The sequence below is a fragment of the Muscardinus avellanarius genome (assembly GCF_963383645.1).
Source record: "Muscardinus avellanarius genome assembly, chromosome: 7".
NCBI lineage: Eukaryota > Metazoa > Chordata > Mammalia > Rodentia > Gliridae > Muscardinus > Muscardinus avellanarius.
This window is the reverse complement of record NC_137793.1, coordinates 117,849,775-117,873,840: the sequence shown is the minus strand read 5'-3', so window position 1 is coordinate 117,873,840 and position 24,066 is coordinate 117,849,775. Positions and strand designations below refer to the sequence as shown.

The following is a 24,066-nucleotide window of genomic DNA, read 5'->3' as shown; positions in this document are numbered from 1 at the left end:
TGAGCCTCAGTCTGCGGGAACAAATAAATTCCAGTAATGCATTTGATGGCTGTGTGACTAACAAGAGACAAGACTTGATTTTGAAAGCAACCTGGACGGCTCAGCAATTATTACTGCCTCTTGCCTGCCTGCTACGCAGAGATGCCAGCCTAATAAACCAGGAAGTGTTGGAGAAGACCTCGGTGCTGCTCACGATTAAATATGCGTGTGGTTCATGTCTCTGACGATAAAGCACAATAAAGAGAGACGAGATAGCAGCCATTGTGTGTCTGCCGTACACGGAGCACAGGGCCGGCTCCTCGGGGCCAGGCATCTTTTGCTTGATCCTTAGCACCTGATTTGCGATACACAATTAAAATATATTTATGGGCCTGAATTTTTAAGAATCTATACCAATTCCAATACCTAGCAAGAGGTGTTAAGAGTAGTTCTCAAACTTCAGGCCACACAATCCATTGGTGGTTTGTGAAATCAGTAGAGTGGGCTGAGAATTTAATAAAGAAATAAGAGCAAGGTGTGCTGGTCATGCCTGCAACCCCAGTATTCAGGAGGCTGAGGTAGGAGGATCACAGGCTACAGCCAGCCTCAGCAACTTGGCAGGGCCCTCCATGACTTAGTGAGACCCTGTTTTAAAATAAAATAGGTCTGGGGGTATGGTTCAGGGATAGATTGTCACTGGCTACAATCCCCAGTACCACAAAAATAGACAGACAGACAGACAGACAGACAGAAGACACCAGCATGTAAGGAAAGTGAGTCACCTAGTGCTGAAACTCCTTTCATACACACACGCACATATACACGCGCACACACACACCTGTGTGCACACACAAATGTATAAACTAGGTCCTGAGTAAAAACGTGCTCTTCACTAAGCTATAATTGAAATGTTCTAAAAGGTGCTGCGTAGAGTCTTTGGTAGGTGCAGCCTTAAAGAAACATGCAAAACAGGACTCAAATCCATTTCCTCAGCAGCGTAATGGCGCTCAGAGCACTTTCAATGCCCACTCTTTGACCAAGCTTTGGCTTGAGGGAAGGGCTGCAGGCCTGGCCAGAGCCACGCCCCGGCCGCCCGGTGTCCCTGGCGTCTCCTTAGGGAGGGCCGCGGTTCTCCTGACCCCAGTCTCTTGAGCTCCTCCCTCAGCACTGCTGCCCAGCTTTCTCTTTCACCTCTGCCTTTCTGTTTGACTAAGAGACGGCACTCAGCAGGGCCGGACGGAGCGTAGGTACCTGTAGGAAACACGTGCTGAATGGAAGTAATGGAAGTTGGCAAGGTGGCCGCCCAGAAGGATGTACTGGATCACAGCGTGCGAGATGGGGTAGGGGGAGCTGGCTCTGGCCTCCGCTGAACAGCATGCTAGCTGACGGGTCACGGTCAGGCTCCGGTCCCCACCAGACGCAAGGACTCGGCTACAGAGGAGAAGGCCAACTACTGCAAAAGGGGCGCCAGACCAAGGCAGATCCAGAGGCCAGAGCGGTCCACCTGGGACGGCCTGCCAGGAGACGCCGCGTGCCTGTGTGCGGGAACGGGCAGCCCCTGGGCATTCAGAAGGACTTGTGTGGCCACCAGGGCCCAGCTTCCTCGCCTATAGAGAAGGGCAGCAACGCGACAGGTCCTTGTTCTGCTTGGAATTCCAGTTGAGTCCCGGGTTAACAACAGGACTATTTCTTCCTGCTCTTCTGCCTTGACTTTTCAGGGGCTAACTAGCTGGGATGCCCCGAAACCGGAGAGGCGCCCAGGCCCAGGGTACATGTCACCCCATCTCCAGCCAACGCACCCTCACGCCCCAACAACAGACCCAGCCTGCGTCACCCGAGAGGCCGCAGAGACTGGGAGCAGACAGGAGAGGTGTGGGTGAAGTGATGCCTCTTCAGCAAAATAAGCCCGTGAGCCCTGAGCCTCCAAAGCCACCGCCCAGGAAGGGACAGCGGTAATGGCCACATGTTGGGCACCAACTGAGTTTCAGAGCTTCAGGCCCTTGGTCTGCATGACCACTGTGTGTGTGTGCCTGTGTGCTGCAGGGGATTGAACCAAGAGGCCTTCTACGTCTGAGCTACGCCCCCAGCCTTTTTGTGTGTTTATTTTTAGAACAGGACCGCACTGGGTTTCTGAGCCTAGTTAAATTGCCGAGCTCGATCTTGAACCTGCGATCTTCGTGTCTTAGCCTCCACGTACTGGATTGCAGGTGTGCACCACCAGGCCCGGCCACTCTGCGTTCTTACAGCAACCCACGGGGAGGTAGAGCGGCTCCCTTTTCAACTGCTTGGGAAGTGTGGTCCTGGGGAGGGCCCGGGACTGCTCAGGGTGTGGGCAGCCCCTCAGCCAGGCCCGTCCAGCTCCAGGCCCAGGCCCTGCGGTGCTGACGGTGAGAGGGAGGTCCTCAAGCCCGCGCTGGCTCTCCCTTTCCTCTCTCCCACCGTAAGATGTGTGGCTATGCTCTGACAGGGACAACTGCTAGGAACAGCCAGGCATGCTCCAGATGTGAAAGGATACCGCCACCTTGCACGCTAACTTGTCAGAGTCAGAGAGTTGAAAGGAATACTTCTGAAATGAATAATAAAACACAACCTGGTGCTGAGCTTGCAGTAGTGACTTCAGAGGTGCCCAGACACCAGTAGCGTGAATGTGACCAAGACGAGGAGAGAGAAACCCGCTGGGCAGCAGCAGCGAATCTAACTCTAACCCTAACCCATCCCCGGCACCACAGTAAGTAAATAAACAAATAAATAAAGTAGTCCAAGTGTCCTCAGTGTGCTCTAACCCATGCGAGAAGCAGGCCTCCAGCTGCCTATTGGGGACACTCCGGTCCCATCGCTGTGGCACGTGGCTGTTTGGGGTCCTCCGCCCCAGGTGGAACCGCACCAAGACAGGCCCTGTGGTATGCAATGATGGCTGCGTTTGGGAACCTGACGATGAGGTTTCATCTTGCTAACTCCAGCTGTCCTGGGAGCACACCAGGGTCTTCCTGGACACAGCACCAGCTGTCTGGCCAGCGTTCCTGCCAGGTTTGTGTCACCTGCAAATCGAAGAAACCTGCCCTCTATGTCTTCACCCGAGTCGCTGATAAACACTGGAGATGATGAAAGGTCAGTCATTCACGCAACCAACGTTCATCAGCACCACGGTGTGTAAGGCGCTCGGGAGAGAAACTACAGAGGTCATGTTAGTGCAGAGAGCCCCGACCCTTTACTTTCCGTAAAGCCCCAGGTCTCCCCAAGTCTTTCCGAGAGACTTAATTCGGCTCGTTAGGAACTCACTGATCTCTTCCTCCCCTGACACTGTGCCAAGCTTCCTTAAGGGAACAAAGGCGCTGCTCTACAGCCTGCTGTCCTCTTTAGTGAGTCGATCTGACACAGAACAGTTCAGGGTGCGAGCCGGGCAGCATGGATACAGTGGACAAAGGGAAGGCTAGAGACTTTAGATTTGATTCTGGCTGAGACTTTAACGTCGCATCATCTAAGCCTGCAAAAACAATCATAGATCTTGAAGGCACTAGGGATGGAATTCAGGGGCATTCTACCTCTGAGCTACAACCACCAGCCCTTTTTATTTTTGTTTCTTAAACGGGGCTGGCCTCAAACCTGCGATCCTCCCGTTCCAGTCTCCCAAGTACTGGAAGCACAGGCATATGCCTCCATGCCTGGCCAGAATCACAGATGCTTTGCGCTGAGTGGGATCTTCAGAACCATTCTTCCTCCCGCCCCTCCAGTCAGAGTCGCCCCACTGCAGGTCTGTTACTTGAGTAATTTTGATCCAATTGGGTCTCTTAATTAAAATGTCAGTCCCTGTGATGAGTCAAAAGTTGCCTCCTTGCACCTTTTGTTGATAGTGCAAATACTTGTGGTTTTGTAAAATTATTGAGTGAGTTGGAATTCTCTCTCTGAAGTTAGAAGAAAAAATGGTCTGATCTGACCATTGAAGGCAACAGCTATGCCCTCATTTAGCTTTGCTTCCCCACCTAAACCCTCCAAGTCCTTCCTCGGACAGTTCTGGACTCTCCCCACCCCTAGACCGCTCTCGTCACTCATTCTGTGACCACGTGAGACGTGTCACAGACACGGCGGTCCATCACTCTCAGTCTCAAAGAGAAGCGCTTATAACTGGCCACGTCGCTTCCAAGGCCATCAGAAAAGACCCGCGCAGCGCCTTGCTGCGCATATTATAATTCTGTTCATGCTTCTTAGCTTCAAGTGTTTCCTTGTGCCACGTTTTAGGGTAAGAGGAGCCACAGTGGGATGTCTCATTCTGAGCCCCATTAAAATCTGTAAATTTTGAAAACGGTCAGTGGGAGAATGTAGCAATGAAGGCCCGTGCAACTATGATTCAGAACTGGCCAGGCCTGGTGCTTGGCCCAGGTGAGCGGCATGGTGCATCCCTCCAGGGAGCGCCATGTCTGCAGGTCAAGCTGGCCTTCTGATGCCAGCATGCCCCTCCTGCAGGAGTACCAAGGCTTTGCAGTGCTCTGGGAGAAGCCCTGGGGCAGGCACAGCAAGACCCGAGGGGAAGTCTAGGGAGCCAACCTGCTACAAAGTAGAGACCAGGATGTCCAGCCTAGGATGGGCCTGATGCCCAGGAGGTATTCATGTGCCAGTGGAAATGTCCCTCCAACTAAAGCAAATCTGGACAGCTTGCGACCAGGGAGCCAGCAGGGGCAGGAGGAGCTGGCGGCGGCCAGCGTAATGGAGCGCCGGCCTGTGGCCCACCGGCTCTCGGGCCTCTCCCAGCAGCAAGCCCGGCAGGTAGCTGCAGCCAGCAGCACTTGACGGTTGAGAAGATGGAGGCTTGGAGCTCGGTGGCCACCCCGCAGTCACACACTCCCGCCAGCGCCCGGGCGGGCCGCCTGCCAGGCCCCGGGGCTGGGGCTCAGGCTAGTGTCATGGGTTTGCCCCTTCTTCAACAAGGCGTCCATCTGGCACCTGCATCCAGGCTGGTCCTGGACATGCTCCGGCCAGAATGGCGGACAGGCCACCAGAACACAAGCTCAGCAGGAGCAGCCCGGGGTGAACTCCCCTGCTTCCACGAGGCGGGCTTTGGAGGGGCGTAAAGAATATGCTGGCCTCTGTGCAGGGAGAGAGGGTCGGGGTTAGTGCCGGTTTTCTACATGTAGAGAGCCAGTCCACCCAGAGCACTTGGTGAAGAGCCCGTCTGTTCTCAAGGCACCTTTATCAAAGATGGAATGGCTGTAGCTATGGAGCTTCGTTTCTGAGTCTTCTATTCTGCTCCTTTGGTCTGCGTGTCTGTTTGTGTGGCAATACCATGTTGTTTTATGACTATCGCTTTGTAGTGTAGTTTGAAGCCAAGCGTTGCGATGCCTCCGGCGTGGTTCTTATTGTTGAGAACCGCTTTGGCTATTTGGGATGTTTTCCATATTAATTTTATAACTGATTTCTCTAGGTCCATGAAAAGTGACGATGGTATTTTGATAGGAATTGAATGTGTAGATATTATAATCACATGTTATATCCATGTTCATAGCAGCATGATTTACAACAGCCAATTTATGGAACCAGCCTAGCTGTCCATCACAGATGAGTGGATCACAAAACTTAAGTATATACACACGGTGGAATTCTCCTCAGCCATAAAGAAGAACCACATCACACCGCTTGCAGGAAAATGGAGAGAACTGGAGAATGTTACACTGAGCACAGCCTTCCCCGAGGATGAGTAGCTGTTTGTTTGTTTGTTTGTTTGTTTGTTTGTTTTGGTGCTGGGGATGAAACCCAGGAGCACTCTACCTCCGAGCTACACCCCCTGCCCTATATTTTATTATTTTGAAACAGGGTCTCACTGAGTAGCAGAGGGCCTCATTAAGTAGCTGAGGCTGGCCACGAACCGCAGTCCTCCTGTCCCAGCCTCCCAAATGCTGGGATTGCACGCATGTGCCGCCATACCCGCTGTATGTGTGATTTCTACTGCTGGGGAGGTATTTGTCAATAAGGGCACATCGGCTAGGTGAGCAGAGACTCCAGGGGAGTGAGCGAGGGTGATTTGGGAAGGGGTGGATAAAGTCATAAAGACCACAACAATAGAAACAATGCTCTGAAAATATAAAAATCATCAATTGTGATCTCAAAGGCTTGGGGGGGGGCCCTGGGGGAGAAAACAGGAGTGTGAGCATGTATTGTTCTAACACTCTGTACCCCAGTGTGATGTAAAGTTACAGTGTAGTCAATTAAAAATGCATGCTAGCAAGGCCAAGAGGGCTAGACCCTTTTGATCGGGGGTGTCCGGGCAGGCTGTCGCGCAGGCGGAGGGGCAGAGGTCTGGAGACCCACAGGGTGAGAGGCTCAGCTCCGCATGCCTGGACAGCACGCCGGCCTTGGAACTGGACTGGAATTACGAAGGCGAGAACTAGCAATTCACTCACGTGAATATCGCCTCCCGGGATCTCACAGATTCCTGAGGAGAGGGACAAACACAGCCCCGCAGGGCAAACACCCAGCAAAGGTGTTCCTTGCTTAACTTAGACCCTGGGAGTCCTGCAGTCTTCTCCGAACAGCTCCCACTCTTTCCCCTCCCTGAAGGCAGTACAGGGCGGGCTGGGGCGGGGAGGACGAAGGGCAAATACACTCTAGTCCAGGCCTCAGACAGACGCCGGCTTTCACCCCGGACAGAAGGAAGGCAGGGGCTTGGAGCAGGTCAGTGCCTGTGCAGACTGAGGCACTGGCTCTACTCAGGGTTCCCTCCGGCGACACTACTTAGCTGGCAGCTGATACGCCCATAGCCCGTGCTGTGTGGAGTGCGCACCTCAGGACTTTGGGCTTGCTATGTAGTCTGCTTTGGCCTAGGGTTTCCGCAGGCATGACGGGGTGGCTGCCCCCACCCTGCGCTTCTGCCATTTCCAGGAAACCATGCCCTGTGGCTGCTGCTCCTCCAATCTAGACCCCAGAATAGATCGCACAGCCATGACCAGACCCTGGACTCAGCGGAGATCAGAGGACTCCAGCCAACCTTGGGCCTGAGCAGCTACTACCGTCAGCCCTGCCCTGTGGACGTGCAGATGTGGGCTCGTGCCAAGGAATCCGGGGAGATCTGTTATGCAGCAGCATCAGGGCAAGCGCTGACTGGTAAGAGGTGACTGCGCTTGTGAAGAACTCCCCGGACACACACGCGTGCCATGGAGCCAGGCCGCCCAGGCCCCTGGAGGCAGCAGTGTGCACGGCGGCCCGCTCCGCTCCACCCTGGTGCCAGCGCAGCCCGCCCATGGGCACACACTCACCTGAGTCGGAGGCCGCGGGGCTCACCAGGCTGAGCAGCTCCCGCTCCTTCTCGTAGTCCCCTTTGCAGAGCAGCTGCCCCTCCTTCAGCACAAACTCGTCGCCCTTCTGCAGCTGCCGCTCGCAGACACAGCAGCAGAAGCAGCTCAGGTGGTACACGCTCTTCTGGGCCCGCATGACAAACTCGCTGGGGGCGATGGCCTCGAAGCAACCGCCGCATTTGACGGCAAACAGCCTGGCAGCGGGAGAGAGGGGGACGGGGTGTGAGTCAAGGATTCTCAGGACCTGCAGGGATGCTCGGACAGGAAGGAATGGGAAATCCGCCTCTCCAGAGTGGCCTCGGAAAGTCCTAACATTAAAGCAGATCTTGACGGTGTCTGACCTTAAACACCTATGGGATCTGCTCTCTAGAGCTCTGGCTCTATGTCCAGAATAGAGAATTTTCTTTCTTTCTTAAGTGGAAACAGGACCCAGGGAGGGGTAGAGGGCCTCTGTGTCCCCACAAACCCAGAGCTGGTAGAGGTGGGAGGTCAGAGAGCATCAGAGACAAGGTGGCCAAATTGAGCACAGGAATTGCACCCCCAAAGCAACACGGCGGCAGGCGCGTCCCAGGCTGACACGGCTCTCAGTGCCAAGTCCACTGCAGGGCTCAGGGAGCCACAGGATGAGGATTTCTAAGACTGGCCCCGCCAGGATGGCCGGGGCTGGCCACCCTCCTCACGCCATCCCTTCACAGACGGCCCGCCTCCTTCCCACACACTCCTCTGTTCACATCTGTGCAAAAGCGTGCTCCATGCACCTGCACACACAGGTGTCTAAAAAGGAGAGAAGGACACCGCCCGGCTCTGCACCTGCAGAGCACCGCTGGAAGGAGAGAACGAGAAGCGCCACCACCCAGCGCTGCAAAGCCCCTCCGTGTCCAACGAGGAGGAGGCGCCTCCGCCCTGGCACTCACGCAACACGGGTATGTGTGCGGGCTGCACCTCGGGGGACAGGACCAGGCACCTGCCCACCCCAGGCGCGGGCTAGTGGGTGGGACAGCAAGGAACATAGATGGACAGGTGCGTAATCACTGCCCTAGGGTTTGACTTAGACAGGATGCACGAGCAACATGGATCAATGCCCTCCAACTCTGAAACAGGATGGCCAACGCGCTGGCACATGGAAGGGACGGCGATACTCGTCATCCCAGCCATCGCACCGGCTAGCTCGTGGCCACGTCAGTACGAGCGTGGTGGATTTATGTTGGAAGCTTCTCAGAGAAGAAAAGGGTCAGTGGTGGAGAGAAGAGAAGCCCAGGAGCGGCTCCCCGGGGCCTTGGCAGACAGGCAGGACAGAGGGAGCCTTCCGGACTCGGGATGGAGGCCGGAGCCTGCAGAGGGAGTGAGGTCACTGCTGTGAGCCCCTAGGGCACAGCCTCCCAGGATGAGCCAGTCGGCAGGACTGGACCCATGCTGCCTACCTCCGACAGGAGCCAGGCCACCATGCCTGGCCTCTCTGTCCTGGGCCATCAGGAGCACCGGAGAACGTCCTGCCTTGACCGGCCTCACTCTGGGTCTCAGCCTCAGGAACAGGGTGAGGCTGGAGCCCGGCACGGGCTGGTAGGGCTCGCTCACTGCTAAGGAGGTGCGCTGGACCCCACGCCAGAGCTCCGGGAGCCAGCAGCCCACCCCGCCTCTCCCTCCCTCTGGTGGCCCGGCGTGGTTTTTCTGTCTGTCTGAAGCTCGGGTGAGCTGGTCCCTTCAACACTTGCCTGCTCTCCCTCTGCCCTTGCAGGGCGCCATGCAGTGGGCAGAAAACTTTTATCCCAGGTGCCAGGTCCACAGTCACTGTTCGCCACCCTCAGCAAATTAATCAGGCTCTTCCTGGAGCTGGTCTCAGGCCCTCTGCCCCAGACCCTGCCTCTCCACCCCTTCATGGCCTTAAACAGACTCCAGGTAAGGCTCCACTGGGGTCTGTGGCCCCGAGTGATGAGATCTGCATGTCCTACCTCCTCCCTGCTAATCTCTTTTTCTTCCTCTTTCAATTTTAGCCCTCACTCCAAAAATGTTCCCCAAGTTGGAGCAGAGAGGGTTGGAGTGACCTCGACAAAGGACACCAACCATGTTGACTCAGGCGCGGCCGGAGGAGGTGGCAGATTGTCTGGGTTCCGATCCCCAGGTGCCCACTGGGCTCTCAGACAGCCTGGATGGGCCCTGCTCTGCTCCCTTCTCCTCCCGTCTAGCCGCTCTCCTGCTCTGGGCCCAAAGCAGGCTGACGCACCTAACCACCTGGCCTCTGCCTTCTCCAACCCTGGAGCCTTTGGGGAGGCGCTCTTTGCACGGCCACCTGTGAGCCAGATGTGCTCGCAGCTGTCCTGGGTGCTGTGGGCCCAGCTGCCAGTGGACAGCACACCTCCTGCTGGTGTCTCTGAGGCACAGGCAAGCAGGGAAAGGATTTGTTCAGAAGTCCAGGTCGTAATTAAAACACAGCCTGTCTCCTGCAAACGCTCTGGAGGTGTCCCCCATGGCTGCTTCCCTTTGAATGCTAATGAGACCTCACTCTGGTCCAGAGCCCGGCGGTTCCAGAGGCGCCAGCTCACCGATGTGTCCCCGTGTCCTGTGACAGCAGCCGACGTTTCTGGCTGCCAATCGCTCCTCCCCGAAGCCCTTACGGGCCCTCATCTCTCTGCATCTCCTTCTCACACCTGTTAAGTGGGAATGATGGGTGTGGGCGCCACCCACTCACTTCCCCAGCCTGGCCCTGCACCCAGCCAGAGCCCTCGGGTCTGGGCTGAGAGTTACCCTGTGGGCTTCCTCGGTCCCACAGTCACAAGCCTCACCTGGACTTGTCAGCCTCTGCGGTCAGGTGAACCAGCTCCCTACATGACCCTCCCAGACCTCCCTGTCTACCCTGTCGGTTGTGTGTCTCTGGAGAACCCGAATAGACCTCGCCGACAGCTCCGCATGGCTCGCTGCCATGCTTCTTGTTCTGCACAGAAAAGTCAACACCGAAAGGCAAACGGAGGCTGCATTTTCCTCTCAGTGTCGACACCTGACATTACACCCATGAATTTCTGTGATTTTCCCCAATCTCCCCATTCCCCCATCTCCCACTAGACACACCAGCACCCACATGCACCCTGAGGCTGCTGACACCACCCCCATGCCCAGGGATGGCGCAGGCCCTGGCAGCCTCGTGCACACCAGAGCAGCCCAGGGAGAGGGCTCCGCGACCCAGGAGCGCCGAAACCAGGGTGTGCGTAGAAAGAACCTTGACCCAAAGACGCGCAGACCTGAGAGGGAGATCCCCGAGGCCTTGCACCGCCACAAACAAGTCGGTCTAGGGGCGCACGGGCACAAAAGGCCCTGGGTCCAGCTTGAGCCTACGGCAGCATGCCGTTTTGTCCCACGCAATAGGAAACCAGGCCAGTGTTACCGCTGGACTGTAGGCCTCCGCAGACCTCACTGCCTTGGCACATGCTCCAGAGAAGCCACCCGTGACCGGGCACCAGAAGCCTTTGATCTAGGGCACAGGAGCAGCTCTAGGGTGGCTCTTTAATGGAAGGCCTGGCTTTGAGCTCAGTTTCCACCCTCTCCAGCAGGGGGCAGCACAGCAACATGTGTGGTGTGCCATGTTGACTTGGTAACTGAGGTCATCCAGGCAGACACAGGGATTGGCTCAAAGCCAGAACTGTCTGCTGGAAAATCTGCTGCTGGGAGCCTGGGAGACCATGTGGCTGAGCTGAAGGCGAGATGGCGGGTGCCGAGCATTCAGAAGTACTGGGAACCAGGCGCATGGCTGTGGCCTCAGAGGCAGCGACACCAGCAAGCTCCGAGCTGGCTCCAGGGCCCCGTCCTTGAGGCTGAGCCAGCACCCCACGGGAGCAGCCAGCACGCGGCCCAGGGCGGTGGGAAAGTCTGCAGGGACAATAGAGGCCCAGGATCTTCCACAGGGGACAGTCTCAGGACTCTGCAGTGGGAAGAAAATGGAAAACAATAGTGGCTGGCGGAGCCAATCAGAGGCTCCGTCTCCTGTGGGGTCCTGGGGAGCATCACCACCGGACAATGGGAGTGGGGGCTGTGGATGGGATGTCCCTGTCCCGGAGCCTCGTCAAGCAGGGCAGGGTAACACAGCGCACGCCTGTGAACAGCGCACGCCTGTGGACTGTCGCAGATGGCCCTGCAAGGGGTGGCTTTGCCTCGGGCTCTAGACTAAGCGCCTTTCCTGCTCTCACGCCCAATCAGCATGACGTTGTTGGCGGGGTGGGGGAGCTATCCATCTCATAAAGCCTGGATTCAAATCCTGGTTCTTCTTTAAAAACCTGAACAAGTTATAAACTCTCTGGAGCCGCAGCTTCCTTATCCATGATGTGAGCTCATCACTATCCCATGAGATCTCTGGGAGATTCAACAGACAAGCCTTCTTACGCAGTAGCAATGAACCCCCCCACCCCCGTAATCAACTTAACACATCTGCCATGTAAATATTTGTGTAAGATAAAGTGAAGACAGCCAATTGAGTCCAAGACAGACCTTCCTCTGCATCTCAAGGCTACGTTCTTTGTTACGATCACAAGTGCCACCAACCTTCAACACGCCTTTCCTCTGGTGAGGCCAAAGCTTGAGAGGTAGTGGAGCCTGGCTCCAGCCAGGCGGCGATGGCCGTGGTCTCCCCTAGGCCACGGCAAATATTGATAGTAGCCACCCACCGTGGAGCAGCGCCACGTCCACCCTGGTGTCAGCATATGTTCCGGAAGTCGGCAGCTCCGTGGTGGGGCCACCGGAGCCAACAGTTGCTGTTTGGTTAACAATGACATTATCTGGCAAATATTTGGAACAGAACCTCGCCCCAGATCATTTCAGCTCTCAGGTGGCAGCGGCTGCTCACAGCGGCTGCTGACCTCTGTGCGGACCTCATCCGCCTGGGGACACCCGTGTTCCCCCGGCTCCCCTGCCTCCCGACGCCTGAGAACTTAGCCTCTGCTCATGCCTTGGAAAGAGAAGAAACTGAGGCCAGGAAGGAGCCACGACTAAGGCCGCGCAGACCGCTGAAGGACAGCACAGCCCGGGGCTCAGCCAGGGCTCAGGCAGCGCAGGTCAGGCAGCCAGCCAGGCACAAGGAGGTCAGGCAGCCAGCCAGGCACAAGGCCGTGCCCCGCGGGAGCCGACGGGGCTGAGGGCGCACCCGGGGAAGGACAAAGTCAGGAGGGGTGCTCCCGGTGAAGGACTGTGAACCAGGGGTGCGCTCAGAGCAGGGTGGTGAGCCAAGGGAGACCAGCGTGCACCTGAGGAAGGACAGGGAGCCAGGGGCGCGCTCGGTGCCGAACTCAGGAGGGACGGGGAGCGGAGGGGCGGACTGGGGAGTCTTCCTTCTTGGAAACTCGCCCCCCCACCCCCACTCTTTGCCCCAGTCTGGAAGGCTGGTCCTGAAGCAGGCTGTGCGGCAGAGCCTGCGGTGAGAGCGTGGATTCCAAAGGCCCCAGCCGAGGTGGCAGGGCTCGCCTCGCAGACCCGGCGCATCCTCACCAGACACGCGAAAATGGCAGGAAACATAAAACAGGCATACGGAAAAATGTGTGTTTCCTGTTTAGGAAGCTCGCGCTTCGCTTTCCTTTAAGTATGTCAGTGCTCCCCCCTTCGGTCTCATTAGCCTCCTGGGACGCTCGCCTTAAGCATACCCAGCAAGCAGCGGCCTCGGAGGAGGTATTTTTAGCTGATATTCTGGGCATGGATTCCTATTGTTCTACCACTTTTGGCTTGGATGCATGGCATGTGGCCAAAACGATGTACATTCCTACAAAAAATGTATGTTTTCTGGGCTCTGAGAGTGTGTGTGTTGTGTGTGTGTGTGTGTGCGCGTGCACACGCGCATATGTGCAAGCACGTATGAGTGTGTGCATATGTAATAGGAAGGACAGGTTATTTGTGTGTGTGTGCAGTACTGGGGATGGAACCAGGGGCATTTTACCTCCAACCTACCCCACCCCCAGCCCTATTTTTTATTCTTTATTTTGAAACAGGGTCTCACTGAGTTGCAGAGGGCCTCACTAAGTAGCTGGGGCTGTCCACAAACCATGATCCTCTGGTCTTAGCCTCCCAAATGCTGAGATCACAAGCGTGCGCCACCATGCCGGCTAGGACAGGTTATTATTGATGAGGTTTTTATGGGAAAGAGCCTGGGACCCCAGTGGGCAGTGCTGCACTCTCCACGTCCACTATTTGATCGGCCACTGTCACTTTTCATTCCTGCTACATCTATGCTGTGTGTAAAGAAAGAAGCCATGTCATTACAGCCCAAAAGATCTTCCAGAGATGACCCACGGCGCTGGAGGAGGAGCTGGGACTGCCATGAGCATGTCCCTGACCCCCTGGGCACTGTCCAGCATGCTCCATGGTCAAAACCTCACAGTTGTCCCTCCTCCTCGCGCGGAGCCAGTTCTCAAGGACCACCCATCTCCAGGAGATACAAGAAAAGGCAGCCACTGACAGAGCCCCAGGGGCTGCAGGGCTCCTTCCCACCCAGGAGCCCCAGAGGCTCTGGGCTGCTGGAATCCCCGCAGCACACCTGGCTCCAGCATCCCAGGCAGGCAGGCGCAGGTCTGTGTAGGGTCGGCTCTGATCAGGGTAAGGAAGGGGCAGACCCTGCCTATGAGCCTCTCACCTTCTCCATGGGGCAAGACGGTCACTGCAGAGGTGAGGCCTTCAGCACACCAATCCCAGCAGCGCACCACGCACAGACATCCAAGGGCCTGGAGCCAGGGCAGCCCCTTCCATGAGCTGCCATGTCCTGGCCACTGAGCCTCTGGTGGCTAGAGGGCTCCAGGAGCGTTCAGCCTAGCCCGACCCAGGACAAGTACTGCTGCTCTTCTTCCTTCCCTTTCTCCCTCCCTCCCTCTCTCCCTCCCTTTCTCCCTCCCTCCATATCTCTATCTCTACACCTCTCTCTCTCTCTCTCTCTCTCTCTCTCTCTCTCTCTCTGGAATTATAGAATTATACCACCCAAGGGCATTCTGCCTCTGATCTATTTATGTGTGTGTTTTTTTTAATTTGAAACAGGGTCTCACTGAGTTGCTGAGGCTGGCCTCAAGCCTGTGATCCTCCTGTCTCAGTCCCTCAAGTACTCGATTACAGGTATGGGCTGCCATACCTGGCTACCCTTCTTTCTTGAGGATTTATACTCTTTAATGTTTATTGTACATTTCTTACCCTTCAACTCTCTCCCTACCCATCTGATTCAACTCCCTCCCTTCCCACTAAAAACTGGAAGACGCCACACCTGTCAGGGTGGCTACCTCAAGAGAGGAGCAGAAGCAGTGTTGGCTGGCGAGGCTGTGGGGAAGCCAGGGCCCCGGGAGATGGCGCGGCCTCTGGAGAGCACTGTGCCCAGGCCCCAGACAGGAGCAGTGGACTCCTGGGCATCGGCCCTGAAGAGTCGGAAGCAGGGACACAGCCCTGTCCCTCGGTGTCCATAGGGGCTGGTCACAACAGCGGAGACGATGGGGGCAGCCCGGCACCTGGCAGGGGATGAGGAGATTAGACGCAGACCACAAGGACCCCCATGCGCCTCAAGAAGGGAGGTAGCCCCCCACCTGACCACACCAGGCACCCAGAGAAGTCAGGAGCGCGGGCCCGGGTGGGCGTTGCCTCAGGGTGGGACGCCACAGAGTCACTGTAGCACGCACGGTGTTCTGGAAAGGAAGGGGCAGTCAAAGTCCTTGATGGCCCCAAGCTGCGCCTCAGCAATGGTGGACGTGGCAAGGTCTGTGTGTGTATTACTACCTGCACCTAAACACAAAGCACAGGAGGCTACTGGGCACGAGTCTACGCTCTCTACCTTGTCTGTCCGTCCTTCCTTCCTTCCTTCCTTCCTTCCTTTTTCTCTCTCTCCCTCTCTCTCTCTCTCTCTCTCTCTCTCTCCCAAGGATTGAACCCTGGGGCATTCTACCTTCGAGCTACAACTCTAGCCCTATTTTATATTTTTTATTTTGTAACACGGTCTTGCTAAGTTAATGAGAGTCTCACTACTTGCTGAGGTTGCCCTCAAACCTGCGATCCTCCTGTATCAGCCTCCCAAATACTGGGATTACAGGAATGTAACACCATGCCCGGCTTTATTCTAACTTCTATAACCAAAGTCTGGTTCTTGTGGCCCTCTCGAAACTCCCACCTACCCTGAAGATCACTGATGGTTGCCCAACTCCCCAGCAGATCACTGATGGCTGCCTGATGCCCCTGAAAATCACTGATGGCTGTCCGGCTACCCTGAAAATCACTGATGGCTGCCCAACTCCCCAGCAGATAACTGATGGCTGCCTGGTGCCCCCTGAAGATCACAGATGGCTGCCCAACTACCCTGAAGATCACTGATGGCTGCCTGATTTCCCTACAGATCACTGATGGCTGCCTGACTCCCCTACAGATCACTGATGGCTGCTTGACTCCTCTGCAGATCACTGATGGCTGCCCAATTTTCCTACCACAGATGGCTGCTCAACTCCTCTGCAGATCACTGATGGCTGCCTGATTTCCCTGAAGATCACTGATGGCTGCCTGCTACCCCACTCCATCCTCCTCTAGCCCAGCCACCACCAGGACCTAATACCACTCGCACGCAGGCCTCAGGACCCCTCGACTCCTCCATTGCCCCTGTGTGGCCTGCTCTGCCAGTTCCTCCCAACCTTGAAGGGTTTTGTGTCTTCCTTGCCGATGCTGGTCTTTTGGCAATCGCATTGGTGTCCTTACCTTGCACATCCTGGACATCCCAAAGTGCTTTAACTCCTATCTCCACCCAGCCGGCTCTCCCAGCTCTCACATGTGAATCTGACCACCACTCAGTAGCTTCCCTTTGGCGTTACCATTGATATTATTGTTATTGTTACTATTATTTTGATTACATATATTTACGGGGTCCAATGTGATATTCAATGCATTTATGCAAGGTATGTTATCAGGTAGTTAGCCTTTCTGACTCCTTTTAGAATACGTTTTTAGAGTTTTGATTAGCATATGATAATTGTACACATTTATGGGGTATGCTGTAGTATTTTATCATCTCCAACTTAACAAAACCAAAATTCCTAATTTTACCCATCTACCTTCTCCCCCTGGCTCCAGTCTGCTGAGCACAGCCCCCTTCTCTGCGAGCGACACAGCCCTGGGGCCTTTGTGCAGGGCCTCTTTCCCTCTTCCCATTCCTCCGGGCCTTGCCCCTGAGTGAGCCAGGCCGGCCTCCTCCACACCCCCCACTCCGGACCACATCGCCCACCTGCTCACACTCATCCTTTCCCCTACTGAGAAGACAGACTGACAGAGGCTTAAGCAAGCTGCTCAACTTGATACCGCCACAGGAGGAGATTGCAGGACTCACATCAAATCCGCCATGACACCGCCTTCCAACGTGGCCCGGGCTCTCCCAGTCAAGTGGTAGGGGCGGTACTCTGCTTTCGTTTGGTTTTGCTTTTTAGTAATAGGGATTGAACCCAGGTACTCTGAGCTATACTCTCAGCCCCTTTTTTTGTTTTGAAACATGATCTAAGTTGCTGAGGCTGGCTTCAAACCTAAGATGGTACTTTGCAAAATGAAAGTTCTGTGTGACTACAATGTAATACTACCACCATGACCGACCCGAGCCCCTGACTGGTAGAGCTGAGTTAATTAAGTTATCCACTATACTGGAGTATTCTCCCAGCAAAGAGAGGTCACCTTCCACTCCTTGAACTTCTTAAACTAGGAATTGAACACAGGGTCATTCTAGCCCAGACTCTGAAGTCAGGGCCACGTCCAACCCAGGACAGCACGCCTCAGGTCCCTGTCAGGGCAAGCAAGAAGCAGCTGGGTGAGACAGAAACCAGCACCCACCCTACCAGCCTCGCGAGAGCTACAACGTGGTGTTCAGATCAGACACCGTCACGCGACTCCGCTCCTTCACCAGCCCCACTCCCAGGCTTGAAGACCCAGTCCAGGCAGAAGCTAAGGCCAGAGTCTCCTAGGAGCCTGTGCCGCTCTGAGAACCTGGTTTCAACTCCTTTGGGCACGCCCGAGGACGATGTTTCAGTGGATGGCTAGCACTGTCGTTCTGACAGACATCTACGGGAAGAAAGGGATGGAGGAGGAAGCCATTCGGGAGGCTGTGAGGTGCTCCAGGTGAGAGGTGATGGAGACCAGGGGGAGAGGGAGACAGGAGAAGCAGGGGTGCGGACGGCAGGTCAAGGGAGCGTTTCCAGGACCGAGCCCCAGACTCAGTGATGCAGAGGACTCAGCAAGGTGGGGCCAGCCGGGGGGTGTGGCCCTTCGAAGCCAGCTTCACAGGCTGGACAACGCAGACACGTAGGTAGATGTCTCTCTTTGGTTTTTATTTGTTTGTGGTGCTGGGGAATGAACCCAGGTATACACTACCTCTGAGCTATACCCCAACCCTTTTTTTTTTTTTTTAAATTTTGAAACAGGGTCTCACTAAGTTGCTGAGACTGGTCTCAAACTTAGAATCTTTTTCCTCCGCCTCCCAAGTTCCAGGATTATAGGTGTGCACCACCATGCCTGGCTATAAACATATCTCTCTCTCTCTCTCTCTCTCTCTCTCTCTCTCTCTCTCTCTCTCTCTCTCTTTCTTTTTTTGGTGGTACTGGGGTTCCTAGAGGCCCTTCTACCTCCAGGCTACACTCCCAGACCTATTTTACAATTTTTTTTTTAAATTGGAAACAAGGTCTCTTAAGCCAGAGAGGCTGGCTCCGAACCAGCGTGATCCTCCTGTCTCCACCTCCCAAGAGCAGGGATTACAAGCGTGCGCCACCACACCCAGCCTGTAAACATCTCTTTCAAAGAGTTCTGCTAATGGGCGCAGAGAGATGCTGCAAGGGGCGGAGGGGACCGAGGGCCTGTTTCTGAGAGCACTTCTGAAGGAGAGCAATTGAATAATGTTTGTGATAAGAACGATGTGGTGGGAAGGGCATGTTCAGATGTTCAGGATGGAGGAAGCACCCACCTACTCATGTGGAGGATCAGGTGGGGGTCAGGTTGTGGAGTGAGCGTCAGCCCTACAAGGGCAAGTGAAGCACCCTGGAAGGTCAAGGGCTCAGAGGACCCTTTGGATTGATAAGGAGGGAGCCGGGCTGAAGGCTAGGCGTCACGTGGCCAAAGCACCGTCACTTGGCTGGGAACAGACCCAACACTTCCGCTGGCCTCAGGTTCCCCTCATAGAAAGCTGTCACGAGCAGCGGCCGTGAGGCAGGTGGTTCCAGAGTGAGCCTGGAACCGCACACATGGTCCCCGGGCTTGGTGACTGCCTCGAGAGGTGTGGCTGCCATTGGGTAGGTCGGCCAGTAAACAGCCCCACATCAACAGCCAATGCATGAGCCGGGAAGTCAGGGGGAGGGTGGAGAGAGCCGTTTATACCAATATGTAAAGGAACACTGGTATGGTGGAAAGTGCACCAAGGGGCTTGGGTTCAAGTCCTCACACTTACTCAACTAACTAAGCTCTGAGTCTGAACCTCTGCACCTCTCAGATGGCACTAGACATCCATCCATGGCACCAGCCAGTGTAGTGTCTCTCTAGAGACACTGGTAGATTGGGTTCCTAGATGGCCAGCTTTGAGCTGTCTAGACATGCTTCTTCACAGTTTGAAAAATATTCTGAGAGCCACTGCAAAGACCTTTGACGAGCAAGACAAGAATCCCCAGGATGGGAGCTGTGCCTCCTACACCTCCTGCACACTGGCCCGGGTGCGGGGCAGAGGAGAAGCCTGTCAGCCTGGCATGCGGGCTCTCCAGGGCTATAATTACCTCATCTCTGGCCAAGCTCCCAAGGCTGCAGAGAGCAGCCTGGGGAAGGACCTCCCCACGTGGCACACCCCAGCCCCCAGACAGACGAAAGTGAGTCTAGACGTGGGCCTGGACATGCCTCAGAGGGCGCCGCCAACTCAGTGAGTGCAGGGCTGCGAAGATGCTGTGGAGGACCAGCCCTTGCTGTCCATCCTCTCAGTGGACATCACTAGGGCAGAGTTCAGCAAACTATAAAAGAACTGGGGGACCTCCCCCAGACCAAGGGACGTCTGAACTCCAGCCTCCTTGGACAGCTCCCAGGGACTCCTGCCCAGCACACCCATGGCCACAGATGTGACTTCCAGCTGCTTCCATCCACACTGCATGGGACAGTCATCATGGGCCAAGTTCACATGCTCCTGAAGAAGGACTGAGATGCTTTGGGGAAGCCTGCCTTCAACCTCTGCTCCACAGGCAAGGAGTGAACGCACTCCTCAGCAGAGGGCTGGCAGAGGACAAGCACTGTTGGAAGAACATTGATGGGGTCAGTGCACAGGACAGAGCGGAGGGAGCCTACGGAGTAGGGACAACCACCATCCCCAGCCCCGCCTCCTCCAACATCCCCGGGCTCTGATGGAGCATCCCCACATCCCCGTCACACCCCCACCTGGCTGCGAGGACCTGGCTTGCTGGGAGGCAGGCAATGGGTTCCATTCCAGCCTTAGAGAGGGCATGGGGCCCATCAGGGCCAAAGCAACAGAGGGGAAGTCTGCCCAGAGCTTTCTCAGACAGCTTTCTCATGAGGAAGCAGCTATGAAGAAGCTAAGTCCCAGCCCATCCTTCTCTGAGGTCCCTCTCTACCAGGACGGGACCCTTTGGGCACCGGGACAGCTGGACCCAGGATGGAAGGTGGCTGACCCCTGATGACACTTGGAGCTGCTGAACCAGCCTCAGACCAGGGCGTCAGAACAGTTCTCGTGGGAGTGAATGCCTCTGTTCACTCGATGTTACGCTCCTTGCAGCCCAATGCCAGCGCACACAGAAAGTTCGCTGGCTTGGCTCAGAGCTCACCAATGATTCCTGTTGATGCGGCCAGTGGAGCAGGTGGGTCTTGAAGGACGTCCTCAGTAGAAGTACAGAGTTCCCAGGAGTACAGGACCTGGGCGGTGGAAAAGGCTGGGAGAGCCGCAGGCCAGAGGCTGCGACCCCATCACAGAAGCACAAGAGAGCCACGCCTGCCCTTGCACCAGGCAGGTGAGAGTACCAGTCAAGAAGAGGCTGTGCCCGCCGAGACGACGGCGACCGTGCAGCCCCAGAGCCTCAGCACTTCAAGCTGAGTGGAGAGACGCTCCCTCTCAGACCCAGGGCGGGACAAGCGGGGTCGGTTCCCTGCCAGAACCTCGCTGCCGATCATGCTTTATGGACACAGAAACAAATTCCGCCATATGTTAAAGTTAATTGCAAACAGTTGTGGCTGAAGAGAGTCCCATTTTTCAAGAGCTCACAGAGATGGGGTTCATCCGTGTTGAGAGCACCAACCACTCAGCTCTCTTACGGATTCGCTAGACCACGCAAGGAGGACCACGCGGGCAGCAACTGGGTGGCAGAAGACCCCTCAGTGGCCACTCCCATGCTGCAGGTGTGGCATCCCCGACTCGGCCAGAGGGACCACTGGCCGGAGGCTGGGAAGCTTGGCCACGGCTGGAGAGGTGAAGTAGGAGCCGGCGGGCAGGCTAGCCAGCTGCACCCTAGCGCCCAGCAAGGGCTGGAAGAGGCTCGGAGACACTCGACAGCCCCGGGGACTCCGAGCTGTCGGGCTGGCTTGCTAGGGGTCTGCATGGGGTCTGAGAGCGACAGTTATTGATGATGTGGTTTAGGAAGAGGCTGGTGAGAGCTGACAAGGGCCTGGGCTTAGAAGGCAGCCCAGGGGTGTCCCCCAGGCAGCGTCAACAGTGGGGAGGAAGGCAGGGCTCAGCTCTCCAGTGACCGCCCTTCTCTGGGTCACAGAGACACATTAATAAGGCCACCCCTGACAGCAGCAGAGGAAACAGGGCCCCCACATCACACTCCTGTTTCCACCTGCCCCAGGAGAAAGGCGCTGTGGTTTGAATCTATATGATGAGGCTGGACACAAGAGCCGGGAGGGGTCTCAGCACCAAGGCCAACGCAGGACTGGGCAACACCAGGGATTCTCCAGATGCAGCTGCTCGGTGAGCCAAGTGCACGGAGTTTGGCTGAGCGAGTGCTCTGAGTGAGCCTTTGGGGAGGGATGGGCGACCCAGCGTGTTCCCTGGAGAACTGTGGTGTCTAGGGACCAGCTAGTATGTGTGGTCCACAGAGGAGAGCTCGTGGGCCAGCTCCCCAGGAAGCCCAACGGTTACAGTTAGATATAGAATCCTCTAAAGAGCTTGTTGATTAGTGTTGAGGATTGATGGGGTTAAGTCATGAGGGTTGGAACCTCATCAGTAGATAAACCATTGCAATGGATTCAGCCAGTCATCTGGGGGTCACCTAGGCAGGTGGGGTGTGGCTGGAGAGGGGAGCCCCTGGGGTGTGGCCGGGGGACTGTGCTTGTGTCTTTGACCCCCCCTTGCTGCCTGGCTCCATGGCTTCAGACCCCCAGTGATGGAGGTTCTCCCTCCCTCCTCCCTCCTGCCACCCTGCCAGGGGCATAGATCCTGACACACACGAACTGAACTCTGAGCTTTCCCAATAACTGAGCAAAGGAATCCCTCTTCCTCTAAGATCTGTGGTTGGGTCTTCTGGGTTGTGGCAATGAGAAAGTCAGCCAAGACTCCAAGGTGGCCTGTGGACACCTGCTAAGAGCAGCGGAGACAGACATCCTGTATCTGTGCCAAGCCCACCGGCCCAGCCACGTACAGCCAAGAGAGAGGGAACTCTCCAAGAAGGCCTGTGGCGCCCGAGGCCAGCACACGCATGTCTGCTCCTGTGGGCTGAGCCCTGCCCTACCCAGCCTCTCTGCCTCCCTCTCCAAGCCCATCCTGGCACTTTCTGACATCCCACCTCACACAAGTAATGGTTATGAAGCACCACAGAACGAAGTTGCAGCAGCTGCAGGCGTCACAGAGATGCGCTGTCCCTCACCAAGACGAGCCGGCCTAGCGGGAGCCTCTGTACAGCCCTCCAAGAGCTCCGTGGGCACCCAGGATGCCAGCCAGAGACACTCGGTGGGCCCTGGAGAGTACGCACGCCCCCGAGAGCTCCAGAAAGTGGCACGGGGAGAACCAGCCTGTCACTGTCACTCACAGAGCACGTACAAGATGCTACATGGGGCTAAAGTAAGTCCTCAAGTTCTCATGACCCCTCTGCACAGCAGGGAAGCTGGGGACATGGAGGAGAGTGACTGAACCTCTTCCCAGCCCGGCTCTAGGGCAGACCCTGGCCCTCCACAGCACATGAACTGCCCCATCCTGGAATGGCTCTTGTCTGCTTTGGGGGCCAATTACAGCCTCCCTAGCCACCCCCCACTCCTATCCTCAGCCCCCGCACCTATGTATTTATACCCTCATATTTGAGCTTGAGGGATAGCTTACACATCTGCTCTGGTCTATACCACGGGACTTACAAACTCCGGGATTACCCATCACCCTCACTTAGGTCATTATCTAAAAGAACAACACCAATTTCGTATCCCATAATGTGGTACAGCATCCAGTAGGTGCTTAATAAGCATTGACCTGACTGGGTCCAGTCAGATGGCACTAACTGGGGATTTCAGCTTGTGGACAGAGAAGGCAGGCTCCTTGCCGGTGCTCTCTGGAGCCGAGGAATGGCCAAGTGCCCCGGGCTAATCCACCTTCCTGGCGCTGGGCTCCAGGGGTGTCTTTACTGCAGAAATCAGACGTGGCAGCCGGACTGATGGATGGCCACCACCCCCATAAAGGCCATGGGACACAGTCGCCAGCCACAGCCTCGGGGCTGCTGGTCCTTTGGAACTTTATGGCGCTGTTGCCATGACAGTCACGGGTGTAACGCGCCGTGGAGAGATGAATCCCCTGGAGGTGAGGCGCTGGCAGGGGCCCGAGCACAGGCTCCGGGGAGCTGCTGGAACACTTGCAGCCTCGGTTTCCCCTTCTGCAAAATGGAGACAATCACACATATGGCAGTCGGGAGGATTCAACAGGATTACACACGTGTGCACACACATGCACACACACGCACACACACACAGGAGGCTGGCACACAGTAGGTCCTCCAAAATTCAAAGCAATTCATAGCCTCACCTGTTTGGGGGAATACAGGTTCTAAAATGATTTCGTTTTGCTGAGTGAGGATTTTTTGGTCTTGTTTTAGCTTTTAACTTAAGTATGGGATTTGCAGGAACTCTGGGGTTACTGATGGAAGGAGTCCTAGGGTTTTTAATAAACAAGGCTTCCTGCTGATACGGCCAGACTGACAGCCGGGACTGCCCCTGAAGAGCCACAAAGCTGGGCTGTCCGGCTCACACCACTCGGCCAGCGACCTGCCTCTGGGCCCTCCCGCCCCTTGCTGGTTAGTGCAGTAATAGCGGTTACTCATTAGCGAGTGCGAATTGCACCCCCAATTTGGTCCTGTCTGGGCTTTGCCAGTGCAACTGCTCATTAGCATTTGTGAGAAACACCCAATAAAAATGCCAAAAGTGTCACGCTAAATCTGACGAGGCATAGGGCTGGGCACCCCCAGGTAACTTCTTGCAATGGGTACTTTTGTCCCCAAACGCTACATGGGGCCCTCCAGCCCCTATCACACGCCCCACGAGCCGGGCTCCTCCACAAAGCTCCTTCCTTATAGAATAAACCCAGACATCAAGCACCAGGCGATCCTTCTGCAGGGGCAGCGAAGGGGAAGGCTCTTGGGAGGGCAGGACGGGCAAGTGGGAAGGGAAAGAAGGCAAGGGCTGAGAAGGAAGAGCAGGAAAGACTCCTACGTTTGGAACACGTGTGTGTGTGTGTGTGTGTGTGTGTGTGTGTGTGTGTGTGTACATGTACACAAGCCTGCATTCTGCCCTAGAGTCTGAACCCCAGCCAACTCTCAGGCTAAGAACAGACCAGCGCTAGACCAGGAGGCAACCACAAGGACTCATTTTAAAAATAGACCCTTAAGGT

General features: G+C 56.0%; 1 protein-coding gene across 1 annotated transcript in view; it reads right to left on the bottom strand.

Annotated features, from left to right (window-relative positions):
* Nucleotides 1-24,066, bottom strand: part of LMX1A (LIM homeobox transcription factor 1 alpha) — a gene marked incomplete at both ends in the record, with an annotated part of 131,186 nt that overhangs the window by 23,140 nt on the left and 83,980 nt on the right. Inside the window, one exon of the mRNA XM_080698466.1 lies at nt 7,224-7,456. Within this exon, the coding sequence (XP_080554592.1) occupies nt 7,224-7,456 (233 nt within the window). The remainder of the gene's footprint in view (nt 1-7,223; nt 7,457-24,066) is intronic.